The sequence below is a fragment of the Bombina bombina genome, chromosome 5 (assembly GCF_027579735.1).
Source record: "Bombina bombina isolate aBomBom1 chromosome 5, aBomBom1.pri, whole genome shotgun sequence".
NCBI classification, from domain to species: domain Eukaryota; kingdom Metazoa; phylum Chordata; class Amphibia; order Anura; family Bombinatoridae; genus Bombina; species Bombina bombina.
Window position 1 is genome coordinate 894,611,458 of NC_069503.1, and position 22,425 is coordinate 894,633,882.

Consider the following 22,425-nt stretch of genomic DNA (forward strand, 5'->3'; position numbering starts at 1 on the left):
TATGCAATAATAAAGGTAAATGAGAGATGTTTCCCATTGTGTAGTGTTTGTGAATCCAGAAATGTGTATTGAATTTTATTTTAATTGTAAATGTAATTTTATTGAAATAATAATGTGTTACTAGTGATGGGGATTTGTAGTTGATGTAATCTAAAAGTGTTAAAAATATTTATGGTGTGGTGAATATTTAATATTAAAAAACATAAATCCACCATAGGGAAATAGTCATTTCTTGATCTATTTATCATAGCTGGGTCTAACGCATAAAAGCATGTATTTTCTAGCGCTGGTATTTGGAGTTTTTCCGTCTACGCTATTTGCGTGCGTTAGGGAAATGAGGGTTTCGCGTGCACGAGCACGTCTTCCCAATAGAAGTCAATGGAGGCTCCAAAGATTTCTATATTTTTTTTTCTAAGACTGGTTTTCCTCGTAAAGTGAGTGACGTCATGAGCTTGTGTGAAAAAGTAACTAAATCGTGTTCTTTTTGTAATAAATAAATATTTTGTGTATGTAATGTGGTGTATATTGTTTGTATGCATCGATGAGTGTATGTTTGTGATAATGTTATTCGTTAGATGTAGGTATATGAGGGTCTTTTCCCGTATGTCCATGTAAGTCAATGGGAAAATGGATTTGTGTGGATTTTTTTCAAACACCCGAGATCTCGCAACTTTAATCCTTTGTATTTTAAAGAAAAAATAACAATTCCGAAAAATAAAGATAGTGTTGTGTTTGTATGAGTGTAAGTGTACTTTGTGTAATATTTGTTTTGTGATTCGTGGATGTTTTTTTGTGCGGTATATGTTTACTACTGGGTCTGAGGTGGCGGTAGAAAGTTGAGCGTTAGGTGTATTTTGAGTCGCGGTAAATAAACTCTAAATACCGGAGTGCGTAAAAAACCCGCGTTAGGAGCCTCTAACGCTGGTTTTGACGGCTACCGCCGAACTCTAAATCTAGCCGTTTGTCTCTAACAGACAAGTAACTTTTTTATTGGGTTCTGTCTGTCGGTACCTTCAGTCTATTATTTCCTTCAGTTGCTATATATGCATAGAAATTTAGGTCTTATGGCTGCAGCATTGGATTCAATTCCCTTTGTTCATTTTCATAGAAAACCTTTCCAGTTTTTTATGCTGAATAATGGTGCAGGGATTCTAGGATTTCACTTTTTAAATCTTCGAATTCTATGTTTATCTATCTTTGATTCGGTGGTTAAGATCACCATCATTTAGTTCTACAGGTCTCTTCGATTATTTCAACCTGGACCATGATCTCTATAGATGCGAGTCTTTTAGGTTGGGAGGCTGTCTGAGGTTCTCTGTCAGCACAAGGGGTTTGGAAATCTCAGGAGGCGAGATTACCATTTGATATTTTGGAACTCCGTGCATTCCCAGAGTTCTTCAGTTGGTTTCTTTTGAAGAAGAGACGTTTATTGTTTTTTTCAGACATTATCACATCTGTGATGTATGTCAATCATCAGGGTGTGACTATCAGACTGTGACAAAAGTATCTCGGATATTTGCTTGGGCTAAATCCAGCTGCTATCTAAATTCTGGGGTCCTTTTCCCAGGTATAGACGTTTGGGAAGCGGATTATCTCTGTTAATCAAGCTTTACATCCGGGAGAATGGTCTTTACCCAGATATGTTTTTTAATTTTTCAGATGTGAGGGCTTCCAGAAATAGATCTGTTGGCCTCTCGTCTTAACAAGGAACTTCCCAGGGGCCTATTTCAGGTCCGGGGATCCTCAGGCGGAAGTAGCGTATGCATTGACACTTCCTTGGAATTATCATTCTGTCTATATCTTCCGCCTCTAGTTCTTCCAAAATTCTAATGGAGCGTTCGTTTGTACTGCTGGTGGTTCCAGTATAGCATCACAGGTTTTGGAATGCGGATCTCATTCGGATGGCCAGTTGCCAACCTTGGACATTTCCGTTAAGACCAGACCTTCTATCTCAAGGCCCATTTTTCCATCAGGATCTCAAATCATTTAATTTGAAGGTATGGAGATTGAACGTTTGATTCTTAGTCATAGAGGTTTCTCTGACTCAGTGATTAATACTATGTTACAGGTTTGTAAATCTGTCTCTAGAAAGATTTATTATCGAGTTTGGAAGACTTACATTTCTTGGTATTCTTCTCATAAATTCTTTTGGCATTCTTTTAGAATTCCTAGAATTTTACAATTTTTCAGGTTGGTTTAGATAAGGTTTTGTCTGCAAGTTCTTTGAAAGGACAAATCTCTACTCTTTCTGTTCTTTTTCACAGAAAGATTGCTATTCATTCTGATATTCATTGTTTTGTACTGGCTTTGGTTTGTATCAAGCCTGTCATTAAGTCAATATCTCCTCCTTGGAGTCTCAATTTGGTACTGAGGGCTTTACATGCTCCTCCGTTTGAACCTTTGCGTTCTCTGGACATTAAAATTACTTTCTTGGAAAGTATTGTTCCTTTTGGTTATCTCTTCTGCTAGAAGAGTTTCTGAGTTTTCTGCTCTTTCTTGTGGATCTCCTTTTCTGATTTTTCATCAGGGTAAGGCAGTGTTCCTTCCTGTTATTCATTATTTTTGTTCAGGCTTTGGTTCTTATCAAACCTGTCGTTAAGCCAATTTCTCCTCCTTGGAGTTTTAATTTGGTTCTAAAGGCTTTACAGGCTCTTCTATTTGAGCATATGTTTTCTCTAGACATTATTTACTTTCATGGAAAGTATTGTTCTTTTTAGACATCTCTTCAGCTAGAACAATTTTTAATTATCTGTTCTTTCTTGTGAGTCTCCTTTTTCTGATTTTTTCATCAGGATAAGGTGGTTTTTGCTATCCTCATTTCAATTCTTACCCAAAGTTGTGATTTCTATCAACATTAGGGAGGAATTATTGTCTTTTCCTAAGACTTCTTTGGTAAGATTCTTACATTCTTTGGATATGGTAAGAGTTTTGAAATCTTATGTTGAAGCTATTCAGATTTCAGATAGTCTCTAGTCTATTTGTTATTTTTTCTGGTGTTAGGAAGGTCAAAAGGCTTCTGCCATTTATTTGGCATCTTGCTTAAACTTTTGATTCATCATGCTTATTTGGAGTCGGGTGGATTCTCGCCTCGGAGGATTACGGCTCATTCTACTAGGTAAGTTTCTACTTCCTGGGCTTTTTAAGAATGAAGCTTCTGTTGATCAGATTTGCAAAGCAATGACTTGGTCTTCTTTGCATACTTTTACTATGTTCTACCATTTTGATGTTTTCTCTTCTTTAGAAGCAGTTTTGGTAGAATGGTACTTCAGGCAGCTGTTTCAGTTTGATTCTTCTGCTTATATTTTCAGTTTTTTTCATTATAGAAATTGAAACTTTTTTGATTTGGGTAGTGGATTAATTTTTCAGCGGAATTGGCTGTCTTTATTTTATCCCTCCCTCTCTAGTGACTCTTGCGTGGAAGTTCCACATCTTGGGTATTTATTATCCCATACGTCACTAGCTCATGGACTCTTGCTAATTACATGAAAGAAAACATAATTTATGTAAGAACTTACCTGATAAATTCATTTCTTTCATATTAGCAAGAGTCCATGAGGCCCACCCTTTTTGTGGTGGTTATGATTTTTTTGTAAGCACAAATATTCCAATTCCTTATTTGATGCTTTCGCTCTTTTCTTATCACCCCACTTCTTGGCTATTCTTTAAACTGAATTGTGGGTGTGGTGAGGGGTGTATTTATAGGCATTTTGAGGTTTGGGAAACTTTGCCCCTCCTGGTAGGAATGTATATCCCATACGTCACTAGCTCATGGACTCTTGCTAATATGAAAGAAATTAATTTATCAGGTAAGTTCTTACATAAATTATGTTTCTCCTGAAAGCTACCGCCCCATATCACTGCTTCCACTAACATCAAAACTCCTTGAAAAACTAGTTTACAATCGCCTAACCCACTTCCTGTCCGCCAACTCCTTGCTTGACCGGAATCCGGATTCCGCCCAAAACACTCAACTGAGACTGCCCTTACCAAGGTCACAAACGATCTTCTCTCTGCTAAAAATATTGGCCACTACTCTATACTCATCTTACTTGACCTCTCAGCTGCCTTCGACACAGTTGACCACCCCCTCCTCCTACAGACTCTTTTGGCCTCTGTGACACTGCTCTTTCCTGGATTCACTCCTATCTTTCTCACAGGTCTTTTTCTGTGTCATTTGCCGGCAACTCCTCCTCTCCTATGCCTCTGTCTGTTGGAGTACCTCAAGGATGTGTTCTGGGTCCTCTACTCTTCTCCATCTATACTTCTTCACTGGGTAAACTTATCAACAGTTATGGTTTCAAATATCACCTCTATGCTGATGACACCCTGATCTACCTCTCCACCCCTGCTCTCTCTCCCTCTGTCCTCTCTCATGTCAGCAACTGCTTATCTGGTATTTCTTCCTGGATGGCCTCTCACCACCTAAAGATTAACATGTCCAAGACTGAGCTCCTTCTTATCCCCCCTCAAGCTCTACGCCGACTTCTGACTTCTCTATCCCTGTTGACGGCATCACCATTTCCCTATCACCCCAAGTCCGCTGCCTCAGAGTCACACTTGACTCAAACCTATCCTTCATCCCCCATATCCAATCGCTTTCTACATCCTGCCGCAATCATCTACGCAATATTTCCAAAATTCGCCCTTTTCTGAGCGCTGACACCACAAAGCAAATAATCCACTCCCTTGTTATCTCCCGACTTGACTACTGCAACAACCTACTCACTGGCCTTCCTCTTTCCCGCCTCTCCCCCCTTCAATCCATCCTAAATGCCTCTGCCAGGCTGATCCACCTTTCCCGTCGATCTGTATCTGCTGCACCTCTCTGTGAGTCCCTTCATTGGCTCCCCATTCACAGCAGAATTAAATTCAAAATTCTCACCCTTACATACAAAACTGTCACCAACGCCGCTACCCTCTACCTATCCTCTCTAATACACAAGTATACTCCAGCCCGTCCACTAAGATCCAACAATGACCTGCTCCTTGCATCCGCAACTATCACCTCCTCTCATGCTAGACTGCAGGACTTCTGTCGTGCAGCACCTACCCTCGGGAACACTCTCCCTCGTGCTGTCAGGCTTTGCCCTAATCTTTCTTCCTTTAAATGCTCCCTGAACACTTTTCTGTTCAGGGAAGTCTACCACTCAACTCAATAATAAATTAATTTCACTTACCTAATATTTCCCTCATCTAACTCTGTATTAACATCCTTCTCAATCTTGCAGTCCTCACCTCCTGTTTCTCAACCTCCTACCCTTCTAGATTGTAAGTTGCCACGGGAATAGGGCCCTCAATCCCTCCTGTATGTGTAAATTTTGTCCTGTATCTTACAAGTCTTGTATTGTTTTATTTAAATCAATTGTATCCATGGACAGCACTGCGGAATATGTTGGCGCTTAATAAATAAAGTATAATAATAATAAAATTTATATATATATATATATATATATATATATATATTTATATATATATATATGACATAACACACTAAAATTAACACAGCACTTAAACCAATACCCAGATTAATATTAGAGTTCCAAAAAACACTATATATATATATATATATATATATATATATATATATATATATATATATATATATACACACCACTATAAATAGGCTTTCAGAGAATACCAAATAAAAATTTCAAAAAGGTGGCATAATATGGACACATATAAAGTGCAAATCTCAATGATTACATTAAAACCAATACATCAAGTTGAGATAGCATGAAGATGAATCCAGGTGCAGCTCCTTTAAGCTGGTTATTCCTTAGTCCAACCAAGAGTGAAAACAATACTATAACAATAATACATGCTCACTTACACATCAAAAGACATAAAAATACTCAGGAACCCCTCCAGGGTTCTGCAGCCACAGAGTCGAGTGTTCAGAGAAAACAGTATCGCCAAACTGAAAGACAGCCTACGGCAGCACCACTAGAATTCCCTGTGTCAGCGTCCGGAATGACAAACACCAGACATGTGCCAGCAACGAACGGTCAGAAACCTGGAGTATGTCCTAGTACGTCACCTCGTTACCTCTATGCGTTTCATTCGACTACGGTCAAACTTCTTCAAGGAGGATTTTTTTTTAACAAATGCGGATATCCTATATAATAAAAGGCCAAGTGTGTTTGTCCGAAACTGTTATGCGCAGTAGAGACTGCGCGCAATGACAAACACACCTGGCCTTAGAGTCCCTACCTGAACAGCCGGTGCAGGTGAAAGTGGGCGTGGCTGGGAGTGAGTGGCATGACTGGGCGTGACCGGGCATGGCAGGGGGCGTGTCCGGTCCCGCACACAAGGGATAGAGGGGAGAGAGATAAAAAGAGAAGGGGAGAGAGATAGAAAGAGAGGGGGAGAGAACAAAATAGATTGGAAAGAGCAAGAGAGGGGGGAGAAAAAGCAAAATAGAGGGGAAAGAGCAAAAGAGATGGGAATGAGCAAAATAGAGGGAAGAGAGAGAGAGCAAAAGAGAGGGAGAGAGAAAATAAGAGGGGGAAAGAGAAAAAGCAAAAGAGAGGGTGAGAGAGAGCAAAAGAGAGGGATGGAGAGAGAGAGCAAAAGAGAGGTGGGAGAGAGTGCAAAAGAGAGGAGGGAAGAGAGCGCAAAAGAGAGGGGGAGAGAGCGCAAAAGAGAGGGGGAGAGAGAGAGGGGGAGAAAGAGTGCAAAAGAGAGGGGGGAGAGAGAGAGAGCAAAAGAGAGGGGGAGAAAGAGAGTGCAAAAGAGAGGGGGAGAGAGAACACGCAAAATAGAGGGGGAGAGCGAGAGTGCGCAAAAGAGAGGTGGGAGTGAGCGCAAAAGAGAGGGGGAGAAAGAGCAAAAAAGAGCGATGGGGAGAGAGACAGAGCAAAAGAGAGGAGGAAGAGAGCGCAAAAGAGAGTGGGGAGAGATCGCAAAAGAGAGGGGGGAGAGAGAGTGTGCAAAAGAGGGGGGGGGGGGAGAGAGCGCAAAAGCGAAGGGGAGAGGGAGCGCAAAAGAGAGGGGGGAGAGAGAATGCAAAGGAGAGGGGGAGAAAGAGCGCAAAAGAGAAGGGGAGAGAGAGCACAAAAGAGAGGGGGAGAGAGTGCAAAAGAGAGAGGGGAGAGAGAGAGCGCAAAAGAGAGGGGGAGAGAGAGCGCAAAAGAGAGGGGGAGAGAGAGCGCAAAAGAGAGGGGGAGAGAGCGCAAAAGAGAGGGGGGAGAGAGAAAAAAAGAGAGGGGGAGAGAGAGCAAAAGAGAGGGGGAGAGAGGGAGAGCGCAAAGAGAGGGGGAGAAAGCAAAAGAGAGGGGGGAGAGAAAGCAAAAGAGAGGAGGGGGAGAGAGGGTGCAAAAAGAGAGGGGGAAGAGCAAAAGAGAGGGGGGATAGAGAGAGCCAAAGAGTGGGGGTAGAGAGAGCAAAAGAGAGGTGGAGCGAGAGAGAGCGCAAAAGAGAGTGGGAGAGAGAGCGCGCAAAAGAGAGGGGGAGAGAGAGAGCGAGCAAAAGAGAGGTGGGAGAGAGCGCAAAAGAGAGGGGGAGAAAAAGCAAAAGAGAGGGATGGTGAGATAGACAGAGCAAAAGAGAGGGATGGGGAGAGAGACAGAGCGAAAGAGAGGTGGAAGAAAGAGAGCGCAAAAGAGAGGGGGGAGAGAGAGTGCGCAAAAGAGAGTGGGGAGAGATCGCAAAAGAGAGGTGGGGAGAGATTGCAAAAGAGAGAGGGGAGAGAGCACAAAAGAGAGGGGGGGAGAGAGTGTGCAAAAGAGAGGGGGGAGAGAGAGCGCAAAAGAGAAGGGGAGAGAGAGCACAAAAGAGATAGGGGAAAGAGAGCGCAAAGTAGAGGGGGAGAGAGAGCTCAAAAGAGAAGGGGAGAGAGAGAGCACAAAAGAGAGGGGGGAGAGAGTGCAAAAGAGAGAGGGGAGAGAGAGCGCAAAAGAGAGGGGGAAAGAGAGTGCAAAAGAGAGGGGGGGAAAGAGAGCAAAAGAGAGGGGGGAGAGAGAGCAAAAGAGAGTGGGAGAGAGGGAGAGCGCAAAAGAGAGAGGGGAGAGAGCAAAATAGAGGGGGGAGATAAAGCAAAAGAGAGGAGCGGGAGAGAGGGAGCAAAAAGAGAGGGGGAAGAGCAAAAGAGAGGGGAGAGAGAGCAAAAGAGAGGGGGGATAGAGAGAGCCAAAGAGAGGGGGTAGAGAGAGCAAAAGAGAGGTGGAGTGAGAGAGTGCGCAAAAGAGAGGTGGGAGAGAGCGCAAAAGAGAGGGGGAGAAAAAGCAAAAGAGAGGGATGGTGAGATAGACAGAGCAAAAGAGAGGGATGGGGAGAGAGACAGAGCAAAAGAGAGGTGGAAGAAAGAGAGCGCAAAAGAGAGGGGGGAGAGAGAGTGCGCAAAAGAAAGTGGGGAGAGATCGCAAAAGAGAGGTGGGGAGAGATTGCAAAAGAGAGGGGGGAGAGAGCACAAAAGAGAGGGGGAGAGAGAGTGTGCAAAAGAGAGGGGGGAGAGAGAGCGCAAAAGAGAAGGGGAGAGAGAGCACAAAAGAGAGAGGGGAAAGAGAGCGCAAAGGAGAGGGGGAGAGAGAGAGCTCAAAAGAGAAGGGGAGAGAGCACAAAAGAGAGGGGGGAGAGAGTGCAAAAGAGAGAGGGGAGAGAGAGCGCAAAAGAGAGGGGGAGAGAGAGTGCAAAAGAGAGGGGGGGAAAGAGAGCAAAAGAGAGGGGGGAGAGAGAGCAAAAGAGAGTGGGAGAGAGGGAGAGCGCAAAAGAGAGAGGGGAGAGAGCAAAATAGAGGGGGGAGATAAAGCAAAAGAGAGGAGCGGGAGAGAGGGAGCAAAAAGAGAGGGGGAAGAGCAAAAGAGAGGGGAGAGAGAGCAAAAGAGAGTGGGGATAGAGAGAGCCAAAGAGAGGGGGTAGAGAGAGCAAAAGAGAGGTGGAGTGAGAGAGCGCGCAAAAGAGAGGTGGGAGAGAGCGCAAAAGAGAGGGGGAGAAAAAGCAAAAGAGAGGGATAGTGAGATAGACAGAGCAAAAGAGAGGGATGGGGAGAGAGACAGAGCAAAAGAGAGGTGGAAGAAAGAGAGCGCAAAAGAGAGGGGGGAGAGAGAGTGCGCAAAAGAAAGTGGGGAGAGATCGAAAAAGAGAGGTGGGGAGAGATTGCAAAAGAGAGGGGGGAGAGAGCACAAAAGAGAGGGGGGAGAGAGAGTGTGCAAAAGAGAGGGGGGAGAGAGAGCGCAAAAGAGAAGGGGAGAGAGAGCACAAAAGAGAGAGGGGAAAGAGAGCGCAAAGGAGAGGGGGAGAGAGAGAGCTCAAAAGAGAAGGGGAGAGAGCACAAAAGAGAGGGGGGAGAGAGTGCAAAAGAGAGAGGGGAGAGAGAGCGCAAAAGAGAGGGGGAGAGAGAGTGCAAAAGAGAGGGGGGAAAGAGAGCAAAAGAGAGGGGGGAGAGAGAGCAAAAGAGAGTGGGAGAGAGGGAGAGCGCAAAAGAGAGAGGGGAGAGAGCAAAATAGAGGGGGGAGATAAAGCAAAAGAGAGGAGCGGGAGAGAGGGAGCAAAAAGAGAGGGGGAAGAGCAAAAGAGAGGGGAGAGAGAGCAAAAGAGAGGGGGATAGAGAGAGCCAAAGAGAGGGGGTAGAGAGAGCAAAAGAGAGGTGGAGTGAGAGAGCGCGCAAAAGAGAGGTAGGAGAGAGCGCAAAAGAGAGGGGGAGAAAAAGCAAAAGAGAGGGATGGGGAGAGAGACAGAGCTAAAGAGAGGTGGAAGAAAGAGAGCGCAAAAGGGGGGGGCATCCTCTTCATCCGGAGTCTTCTTACTGAATGAAAGTACCTTTAAGCGTCCTCATTCAAGATGGCGTCCCTTAGATTCCGATTGGCTGATAGAATTCAGCCAATCGGAATTAAGGTAGAAAAATCCTATTGGCTGATGCAATCAGCCAATAGGATTGAAGTTCAATCCTATTGGCTGATCCAATCAGCCAATAGGATTGAGCTCACATTCTATTGGCTATTCCAATAAGCCAATAGAATGCAAGCTCAATCCTATTGGCTGATTGCATCAGCCAAAAAGATTTTTTCTACCTTAATTCCGATTGGCTGATAGAATTCTATCAGCCAATCGGAATCTAAGGGATGCCATCTTGGATGATGTCACTTAAAGGTACCTTCATTCAGTAAGAAGACTCCGGATGAAGAGGATGCTCCGCGTCGGATGTCTTGAAGATGGAGCCGCTCTGTGTCAGATGGATGAAGATAGAAGATGCTGTCTGGATGAAGACTTCTGCCCGTCTGGAGGACCACTTCGCCCGGCTTGGATGAAGACTTCTGCCGCTTCCTTGAGGATGGATGTCCGGTCTTCAGAACTATAAGTCGATCTTAATGGGATTAGTGTTAGGTTTTTTTAAGGGTGTATTGGGTGGGTTTTATTTTTAGCTTAGGGCTTTGGGTCGCAAAAGAGCTAACTGCCCTTTTAAGGGCAATGCCCATCCAAATGCCCTTTTCAGGGCAATGGTGAGCTTAGGTTTTTTTAGTTAGCTTTTTATTTGGGGGGTTTGTTGTGTGGGTGGTGGGTTTAACTGTTGGGGGGTTGTGTGTATTTTTTTTACAGGTAAAAGAGCTGATTACTTTGGGGCAATGCCCCGCAAAAGGCCCTTTTAAGGGCTATTGGTAGTTTAGTTTAGGCTAGGTTTTTTTTTTATTTTGGGGGGGATTTTTTTTTTATTTTGATAGGGCTATTAGAGTAGGTGTAATTTAGTGTTTGTTTTTTTGTACTTTAGCTAATTGTATTTCATTTAGTTAATTTATTTAATTGTAGTGTAGTGTTAGGTGTTAGTGTAACTTAGGTTAGGTTTTATTTGACAGGTGCTTTTGGATTTATTTTATCTAGGTAGTTATTAAATAGTTAATAACTATTTAATAACTATTCTACCTAGTTAAAATAAATACAAACTTGCCTGTAAAATAAAATAAACCCTAAGCTAGATACAATGTAACTATTCGTTATATTGTAGCTAGTTTAGGGTTTATTTTATAGGTAAGTATTTAGTTTTAAATAGGAATAATTTAGTTAATGATAGTAATTTTATTTAGATTTATTTAAATTATATTTAAGTTAAGGGGTGTTAGGGTTAGGGTTAGACTTAGGTTTAGGGGTTAATAAATTTAAAATAGTGGCAGCGACGTTGGGGGAGGCAGATTAGGGGTTAATAAGTGTAGGTAGGTTGGGGCAACATTAAGGGCGGTAGATTAGGGATTAATAATAATAATGTAGGTGTTGGAGATGTTGGGCGCAGCAGATTAGGGGTTAATAAGTATAATGTAGGTGGTGGCGATGTCCGGAGCGGCAGATTAGGGGTTGATAAGTATAATGTAGGTGGTGGCGATGTTAGGGGCGGCAGATTAGGGGTTAATAATATTTAACTAGTGTTTGCGAGGCGGGAGTGCAGCAGTTTAGGGGTTAATATGTTTATTATAGTGGCGGCGATGTCTGGAGGGGCATATTAGGGGTTAAACCTTTTATTTTAGTGTTTGCGATGCGGGAGGGCCTCGGTTTAGGGGTTAATAGGTAGTTTATGGGTGTTAGTGTACTTTTTAGCACTTTAGTTATGAGTTTTATGCTACAGCGTTGTAGTATAGAACTCATAACTACTGACTTTAGAATGCGTTACGGATCTTGGAGGTAGATGCTGTACCGCTCGTTTTTTTGGCCTCCCAGGACAGACTCGTAATATCAGCGCTATGGATACAACGTTTAAGTAAGTCATTTTGCTGTAAGGCCAAAGAAGTGTGCGGTGCCCCTAAACCTGCAAGACTCATAATAGCAGCGGTAGTGAAAAAGCAGCGTTAGAACCTGTTAACGCTGCTTTTTCAGCCTAACGCAAAACTCGTAATCCAGCCGTATGCTTTTATGTGCGCTAACCCGACACCACATTAAACCTACATTGCGGAACTTGAAGCGCGTTAAGCATATTTTACTTTCCTATGTTCTTCACATAGAATTTTTTTAAATTTGTATTATTAAATATATATTTCTATATATATGTAATAATTAGTGATGTCGCAAACCTAAAATTTTCGGTTCGCGAACGGCGGACTCAAACTTCCGGTATTGTTCGCGAACCCGCCATTGAATTCAATAGGCAGGCGAACTTTAAAACCTACAAGGACTCTTTCTGGCCACAATAGTGATGGAAAAGTTGTTTCAAGGGTACTAACACCTGGACTGTCGCATGCTGGAGGGGGATCCCTGGCAAAACTCCCATGGAAAATTACATAGTTTATGCAGAGTCTGCTTTTAACCCATAATGGGCCTAAATCAACTAACATTCCCAAAGTGGCTGTCTCAAAACATCCCGGACAGAAGATAGATTGATAGATAGGATAGATAGATATACATAGATTGATAGTTAGATAGAATCGATAGAAGAGAAATAGATAGATTTGTTAGATATATAATTACCCTGATAAAGTCTAATAATTAAACATGCGTTCTTGGACCCAACTAGGTTGTGTTAAGTAGTACTGTTCTTCGCACTTTGAGCCCTGTAACTCCCCCTATTGGTGGAGGTCTATATGGCGGTTATGATTACCCTGACAAAGTATAACAACAAGACACGCGGTCTGGGACCCATGGTAATTTTGTTGTGTTAAGTAAAACTTTTCTTATCACTTGAATCCCTCTTACCCCCCCTACCTTTTCTTGGAGCTCTATATGGCCTGCATGATTAGCCTGACAAAGTATAATAATAAAACATCTGGTCTTGGACCCATGGTAATTAGGTTGTGTTTAAGTAGTACTATTCTTATAACTGTAATCCCTGTTACTCCCCCTATCAAGGGAGGTCTATATGGCCTGCATGATTACCCTGACAAAGTATAACATCAAGACACACGGTGTTGGACCCATGATAACTAGCTTGTGTTAATTAGTACTTTTCTTAGCACTTTAATCCCTGTTCCCCCCCCCCCTATCGGGGGTGTTCTATATGGCCTGCCTGATTACCCTGAAAAAATATAATAATAAGACATACGGTCTGGTACCCATTTTAACTAGGTTGTGTTTTAAGTACTACCATTCTTAGCACTTTAATCTCTGTAACTCCCCCTATTTGGTGAGGTCTATACGGCCTGGATGATTACCCATACAAAATATAATAATAAGACATCTGCTCTTGGTCTGGGACTGATTACTGACAGTCAAAACAGTGATGATTGACAATTTTTGCAATACTGTTAAAAGAAATATGATTGCTGGCAATAATTGGCTAGGTGGGCCTGGCACACAGCAGGCTGCAAGGCAGGAGGAAAGTGCAATTCAATGGCACCAGCAAACTGAGGATTCACAACAACTATTACCAAAAATTTTAATTTGTAATTATTAAGAATACTGTGACAACAAATATGATTGGTGTAAATATTTTTCAAGTAGGCCTGGCACACAGGCTTGGAAGGCAGTAGAAAAGTGCAATTCTAGGGCACGAGCAAACTGAGTATTAAGATCATCAACAATCAAGAATTTTTTAATTTTAATTAGTAACTATACTGTGACAAAAAAATATGATTGGTGTAAATAGTTGGCAAGACGGCCTGGCACAAAAGGCTGGCAGGCAGGAGGTAGATGCAATTCAAGGACACTAGGAGACTGATTACTGACAGTCAAAACAGTGATGATTGACAATTTTTGCAATACTGTTAAAAGAAATATGATTGCTGGCAATAATTGGCTAGGTGGGCCTAGCACACAGCAGGCTGCAAGGCAGGAGGAAAGTGAAATTCAATGGCACCAGCAAACTGAGGATTCACAACAACTATTACCAAAAATTTAAATTTTTAATTATTAAGAATACTGTGACAACAAATATGATTGGTGTAAATATTTTTCAAGTAGGCCTGGCACACAGGCTTGGAAGGCAGTAGAAAGTGCAATTCTAGGGCACGAGCAAACTGAGGATTAAGATCAACAATCAAGATTTTTTTTAATTTTAATTAGTAACTACACTGTGACAACAATTATGATTGGTGTAAATAGTTGGCAAGATGGCCTGGCACAAAAGGCTGGCAGGCAGGAGGTAAATGCAATTCAAGGACACTAGGAGACTGAATACTGACAGTCAAAACAGTGATGATTGACAATTTTTGCAATACTGTTAAAAGAAATATGATTGCTGGCAATAATTGGCTAGGTGGGCCTGGTACACAGCAGGCTGCAAGGCAGGAGGAAAGTGCAATTCAATGGCACCAGCAAACTGAGGATTCACAACAACTATTACCAAAAAATTTAATTTTTAATTATTAATAATACTGTGACAACAAATATGATTGGTGTAAATATTTTTCAAGTAGGCCTGGCACACAGGCTTGGAAGGCAGTAGAAAAGTGCAATTCTATGGCACGAGCAAACTGAGGATTAAGATCAACAATCAAATTTTTTTTAATTTTAAATAGTAAATAGTCTGTGACAACAATTATGATTGGTGTAAATAGTTGGCTAGACGGCCTGGCACAAAAGGCTGGCAGTGGCAGGCAGGAGGTAAATGCAATTCAATGGCACTAGGAGACTGAATATTTGCAGTACAAAAAATAATGATTTTTATTTTTTAATATACTGTTAGAAGAATTATGATTGGTGCCACTAATTGGCTAGTTGGGCCTGGCACACAGGCTGGCAGATATGAGTCGTGGATGGTAGGTAGGGCAGCAATTTAACACAGTATGCTGTGTAAGTGATAAAAACACAGGCCTGATAGAAAATTAAGTTAGATTACACTAGCAAAATATTTTAAAATTTTAGATTTTAATATTAAAATTATGTTAAGAAGTGCAATGCACATATGACTCTATGAGTGGTCGCACTGGCTGGCTGCTACGTAGGGCAGCAATTAACAACAGTATGCTGTGTAAGTCAGATAGACAGACACAGGCCTGATAGAAAATAAAATTAGATTACACTAGCATAATGATTTAAAGACTTTTTTTGGGGAAATTAAAAAAAGGTTAAACACATATGAGTCGTGGCTCATAGACTAGGGAGGGCAGCAAGTAAACACAGTAGGCTCTGTATGTCAGCAAAACACACAGGCCGGATAGAAAATTATATTAGATTACACTATCAAACAAATTTAAACTTTTTTTTTTTTATATTTAAATTAAGGTGAAGAAGATATGAGTGCTGGGTGGCTGCCTGGCACAGACCAATTAACCAAAAGACTGAAAAAAAATGAGGTATATTAATGCTGAGTGAGCCTGACAGACACAGGCATGATAGTAAATGTAATTAGATTACACTAGCAAAATATTTTTATATGTCCCATACCAGAACTATTCCAGGGCAACTTTTATCAAGACATTCTGAGGAACAGAAAGTGAAGCCCATATTGTCTAGTGAAAAGTATTGTCCCTACTTCTAGATGTAGTACATATGTGCAATACAAACTGTACATACGCTCCAAATCTTTGCTATTCCGTACTATAAGTAAAACAGTGTATTTTATTCATTTGTTTAGAAATAAAATAATAACAGGGCTGGACAAATTTCACTATAGTTTATCAGCAAGACATTTTTTTAGAGATTAAAATACCTCCTGATATTTAATAACAAAATACTTTTTGACTAAATGTACAGCCATAACCACTCCTGTGCATTCACTGAATATATTTATATTGACAAAGAAACCTATGGCATATCATCAGTTGCTAAAGCTAATATGTCTTCTGCAATATCTAACATTTTGTAAGAAACCTCTCAAGAGCTAGTATGGTAAAAAGCATTTATGCAACATTGTTTCTCTTTTGATCTCCCTCCGACTAAGCAAATTATACACCCCCAAATATCATTTCCCACTGAGAATAGCCAATTGAAATGGTTTGGTGTTTGGTTAAGGGGACAAGTAAAAATGACACTTTCATGATTCAGACAGAACTTGCCGTTTTAAACAACTTTCAAATTTACTTCCATTAACAAAATGTGCAGTCTTTTTATATTTACACTTTTTAAATCACCAGCTCCTACTTAGCATGTGCAAAAATTCCCAGAATATACGTATATGCATTTGTGATTGGCTGATGTCTGTCTAATGATACAGGAGAACTGGCAATAGACATAACTATGACATTTTCTGGAAAAAAAATCTACTAATTTGAAATTCAGACTAAGGGGTTGATTTATCAAACTCTTTCCGCAGGCTTCCCCTGCCTACGACTGCAGGTTCTGACAAGAGAACCTACAGTCTGTATTTAACAAGCAGCGGTCATTAGACCGCTGCTTCCCTAACCTCTTAGGTGGTGAATTACAATCTTGACAGTTCTTGCCTGCGTGTGATTGGCTGTGCATGGGCAGGGGGCGGGATTGCACGCAAGCGCAAAACAGCGAAATTTAACCTGCCAGAGGCGAGCTGCAGCAGACAGGGGTGCATATGTGCGCCCTTGTCCACCGCAGCTTAAAAGAATCAATCCCTCTGTGCTATTGCATTGTCTTTTTTTTTTCATGCATGTGTTGATTATGCAAATCTGCTGTATTTACTGGCCCTTTAATATATAATAGTCTACAGTTTTAAACCTCATTGCAATGCTCAGTATAAAAAAAGCTCTGAGTTTATTTTACTGCATCCTGATCTTGATTACTGCACATTTTACAGACTTTTGTTTTGAATAATGCAAGACAATAACGGTCGAGATTACATATGCGGCGCAGGCTTGAGCGTAACTGCTGAAACCTGCATTACCTGTAATTTCACCTTGCACTTCGGGGAATCACATTAACCCCGCCGGCAGTTCATAAAGTGTTGTAAGTTGAATAAACTAGCAATGTCCAGAAATGTGCGTAAATACAAATTTCTGGAGTCGCCAGTGACTTACGGCACTTTAGAAACTGCCGGCGCCTAAGAAAATAAAAAAAATAAGTTAAATCTCCCATAAAAGTCTAACCGCCTCCCAAAAATAAACCAGACACATAAAAAAACCCTATATCCGCAATCCCCCCACATCGAAACTAATAATAAAAGTATTAACCCCTAAACCGACAACCCCCACAACACAATATGCCTAATTAAACTATTAACCTCTAATCTGCCATTCACCCACATCGTGATCTCCCTATATATGTAGTAACCCCTAACCCGCCATTCATCCACATTGCAATTAACCTAATTAAACTATTAACCCCTAATCCGCCATTAACTCACATCGCAATTAAACTAATAAATCTATTAACCCCTAAACCACCATTAACCCACATCACAATTAACCTAATTAATCTATTAACCCCTAAACTGCCAAACCCCCACAACGCAATTAACCTATTTAAATTACTAAGCCCCCTAACCTTACACCCCTAAATTAACCCCAATTGCCTAAATTAAAAAATACTAAGTTACAATGAAAATAAAAAAACTTCTTTAAAAATAAAAAACTAAATTGAAATTAATCCAAAATTACAAAAAATGTCTCAGTGAGTGACAGGATTAACAACCAATGTGTTATAGACTGCTATTAGGGTAAACACTGGTTTATAACATGTTTTTGCTATGTTATAGATCTTATATTTGTATTATTATTATTATTATTATTATTATTATTATTAATAATAATAATAATAATAATAATAATAATGATTATTATTAGCTTAATTAGTGATGTTTTATGAATTATAGTAAATCCACACATTTTGTGCCTGGACTGTATCAATACCAGTACTTTTATGTTTGCACATTAAAAGGGTTGAAATAAATAAAAAAGCTGCCTAGACCAGGATATACAGGCTACTTCATTCTGGTAGTGGCCATATTTGTAAGGAATTGAGGTTTCAGTGGTAAATGTTTGGGAAGCATAGAATAAAGAGAGCAAAGAATAACTACAATTAAGTATCACTATCTGCCACCAGGTGAAAGGGGAACTCCAGTTAAGAGGCCCGATGGGCCAGGGAGGCCCAGGTCCTGAGGAGGTGCTGGAATCCTGGTTTGGAGCCTCCATGGACCCCCCACCTCTCATCACTGCTTCTAGCCGGCTAGATTACAAGAGCGCTAAATGTGCCCATTTGCAGGCACGACATAACTAATCAGCGATTACAAGTGGCTGGTTATTGCTACCGTGAGCTATGGTTAATTTTATAAATGTGCCCCAAATGGCTCCAAAATACAGTCATAAAAAATAAAGATGGCAGCAATGTCACTATCAGATGAAGCAAAGGTGTCACTCTCTGAATCCCGTGCAAGAATAGCGTAAGCCTCTTGTACGGAATAGTATGATGATGACATGATGCAAAAGAGGATTTTTTATTTTTTTACTCGTACTTTACACTACCTCCCTGAACCCACCCCCTAATTCCCACTTCCACCAAACAAAATTAAACCTACATACCACCCAAAAAATAAAACAGTACTCAACTTATAAAAAGCTGCGACCAGGCGTATTATTATTTCTTTTTAACCCCTACCTAATAATAAATCCCTCAATCCACCCACCGATTCCCACTTCACCACCTAATTCCCACATCCACCCAACAAAATAAATCTTACACATCATCAAAATATAATCTAAAGACCAATGAAAGGGTTATTTAAAAAAAGTTAAAAAAAAAAAGAGAAGATTGATCATACAGAATGCTCTAATCAGACTGATCACAGACAAATGGCAGTGATAATAAACTGCAGGAAAGAGTTAAAAACTTAAAAATAAATAAAAATGACAAAAAGTGCTATATTTTAATTTAAAAAATTCACACCCCAAAAGCACTGAACAGTAGTACTATTCTACTGATCAGAGTGTTCACACCAATAAAACTGTGATCAGCAGTGAAGGGTTATTTAAATAAAAAAAATATATATTTTTTATATTACAACTCTAAAGAACTGTGGGACAATTTATGACACTATGTATCACTGATCTGTCTTCCTCTCTTGCCTCAGATCGCACTGATATTCAAAAGTTCTCCTCTCAGGTGAGATGATCTAAGACATTTCATCAGTATGGAGAGGTCCCTAAATTAATGTTAGAAACGCAAATTTTAATTGGAAGATATTTGTTTCATTATACAGGTGGCTCTCGGTTTACGACTGTTCAATTTGCGCCGTTTCAGAATAACGCCCTTTTTTTTGCTATTGAAAAGCATTGACTGCTATTGAAAGCATTAGCACATGCATACATTAAAATAGCCAGTAGGTGGAGCTGTCCGCTTGTGTTTCAGCAAACACATGCAAAGAAAAGCAAGCCAGACATGATCAATGGATCAGCTTTCAAAGGAACAAGATTTAGCAGCCACTTCCCTTAGCTGCAGACTCAATGCAGAGAACTGTTTGCAGAAAAAGGCAAGTAAAAAACGTTTTTGTTCTTTAAACTTAGTTTGATGATGATCCAGTCTGTTGTGTGATTAAACACAGGCAGGCTAATCAGTGTATAACCAGACCTGAGCAATGGAGCCATTTTTTAAAGGAACAAAGATCTAGCAGCCATTTCCCTTAGCTGCAGAAAAATGCAAGTAAAAAAACGTTTTTCTACATTAAACTTAGTTTGATAATGATACAGTCTGTGTTTGTGTGATAATTTTGTTTTTGTTCATTAAACTTAGATTGATGATGATACAGTCTGTGTTTGTGTGATTATTTTATTAGGTGCGGTTTAGCAAATGTTTTTGTTTATGAAACTTAGTTTGATGATGCTACAATCTATTTTATTAGGTTTATAATGTTGTTTAGCATTTAAAGTTTTCATTTCAAAGCTTTAAAAATAATGTATTAGGTGTTACTTATGTCAATTTTGAGAGGGGCCTGGAACCTAACTCCTTCACTTCCCATTGACTTACATTATAAACTGGGTTTCAATTTACAACGGTTTCGATTTACAACCATTCCTTCTGGAACCTAACCCCGGTGTAAACTGAGGGCTACCTGTACAGGGTTCATGATGTAAAAGAGAGACACCTATATTAACATATAAGGTCTAAAAAAATCCCAAAGATTTTGCTTGATTTCTCCTTGCTGGCGAGCTTCTGAATATCAGGCCCTGAGAGAGGAAACAGAGACAGTGCTGACAGCCAATAATTCAACTAATTGGCCGTCACGTTGTATCAGTACCTCATCATCACTGAAATCCCTGTGCTGATTGGATCCCCTGCTTGAGATGTCAGGCAAATCCTCCAGTTGGATCCAATGCAGTTTTTTTAGACGGAGGGGGACAGTTAGAAGCCCAGCGCTTTTGGGATGGCACATCCTAATCGCGTCTAGGGGTTTATATCTCTTGGGTTCAAAAGTGACCCTTTATGTTTTAATTCCACTTGTATTCTACCTTATTTTACAGATGTGCATGAGGTGGTCAAAGGGTGGCTACTATATATCTTTCACTATAGAACTTGATATTTTCAGGGGATTATATATAGTAACTTAATTTGAGAAAAGAGGTTTATTATAAGTTGTGAATTGACAAAAACGTAGTCTAACTCCTGTTAATGTACACAAGAGCTGTCTGTGGTGTGTGTTTTCTCTTTGGATGTGTGGAGTGCTTGTATTTGTGTGAGTTTTTCTATGGATATCTGTGTGAGTGGGAAGTGTGCATGTGTTTTTTAGAGGGTGTCTATGTGAGTGTGTATATGAGTGTATGTGTGAGTATTTTTATACATGTGTGTTACTACTATTACAACATTTTCAAGTTTGACTACACTTGAATAAAGTGCGCTCAAATTTTCATCAATTGACCAAAAATTGCATATGTCAAAGGGGGGGGGGGTCCAATCAATGGTTTCTAGTGGCAGCTCTAGGTATATGATACTAGCACTAAGGGGATAAAGGGGATATGGTAAAGTACAAAAGGTAAAAAAAGTCAGAGTACTGTCAAATGTTCTCCATTTTAATGTGTTTCAAATTATTGTAAACCATGTAGTGCAAAGTCACTGTTCTGTATGTGTTATATGCATCCAAGGAAAAGCTAAAAACACTACTCTCTATGTGCAACTGTCAGTAAAGTAGAACACCTCCGCTCATGCGTTTGTTACTTGCAGCCAAGTGTGGTAAATTCATTATTTTTTGTATTTTATTGACAGCCAAAGTAGGTTATAAATAATCATTAGTTTGTGTGTATTACAATAAGACAGTTACCGGGGCACAGTCAGCTACCCTATATATATATTGCATTTAGATTATCAATAAAGGTATAACTGGGTGTGACCATCCTTCATTCTTTATGTCTTGAGAGCATTCTGTAAATGGGTTTTATGACTAAGTTAAACAAATGAAAATTGGGCAATATGTCCTAAATGGCAGGAATAAGTCATGCTAATTGGCCATTTGCTGACAACCTGATTAGTGGCACTGTTATCAGTTATGTTTAAAAAACAATTATATAGAGAGATTATAGCATGAATTTAGAAACTATCCTTAATTTAGAAAAAAAAAGAAAACATATTTATTGCCTTTCTTGTCTCTTAAACCTAAATAACCAGCTGGAAAATGGAAAGTATCAATCTACACCAGTGAGATTCCTTCTGCTGGAACTACATCTCAAGTATATATCACCTTTTATGGACATCTAAGAACTTCAAAGCCAGTTTTTCTGTACAGTACTGAAGAAGATTTATTTCAGAGCGGTCATGAAGACACCTTTGATGTGAGTAAAATTTGTATATATATATATATATATATATATATATACATATATTATGTGATCAATGTATTAACTTCATGAAATATAGAGCATTTTTTACGAGCAATATGTATAATGTTGCTAATAAATTAATTTAAATGTTAGCTGCCATGGAATTCATTGTAATAATTTGACACATTGCAATACCATCTTTTTCTTCATAACTGAGAACAGAACACTGATATGATGTATTAAGTTAAATGTGTATCTACAAATCCCCACAACAGACAATGGTTCCTATTTGATGAGTTAGCAAATTCAAATTAATTGCAAAATACCTTTAAACATATCAAAGGTCACTGTATATGAACTATGTCTAAATATATAGGATAGGATTAATGCACATCTATCACCAATGGCGCTAGTTAGGTCACTTTTAAAAGCAATACTGTAATAGGCCAGTCTTTCAGTTCTAGCATGAAATAAAGAATTTGACTTACTGGTCCATTTGGTTCATTCACATACAACTGCAGTAGTAAGTGGCCACATTAAAGAACCATTAAATACAGTAGAATTACATTAAAAACTGTTAATAAAAAGACAATGCAATAATGCTTACTCTCGGCTAGATTTGGAGTTTTGTCGGTAACGACCCGAAAAACTAACGCCGGTTTTTTTCTGGCCGCACCATAAAAATAACTCTGGTATTGAGAGTCCACAGAATGGCTGCGTTAGGCTCCAAAAAAGGAGCGTAGAGCATTTTTAACGCAGCTTCAACTCTCGATACCAGAGTTGCTTACGGACGCGGCCAGCCTCAAAAACGTGCTCGTGCACGATTCCCCCATAGGAAACAATGGGGCTGTTTGAGCTGAAAAAAAAACAAACACCTGCAAAAAAGCCGCGTTCAGCTCCTAACGCAGCCCCATTGTTTGCT

General features: G+C 40.1%; 1 protein-coding gene across 1 annotated transcript in view; it reads left to right on the forward strand.

The window, feature by feature from the left end:
• Positions 1 to 22,425, forward strand: part of RP1 (RP1 axonemal microtubule associated) — a 550,286-nt gene that overhangs the window by 84,275 nt on the left and 443,586 nt on the right. Inside the window, exon 3 of the mRNA XM_053715884.1 lies at positions 21,352 to 21,515. Within this exon, the coding sequence (XP_053571859.1) occupies positions 21,352 to 21,515 (164 nt within the window). The remainder of the gene's footprint in view (positions 1 to 21,351; positions 21,516 to 22,425) is intronic.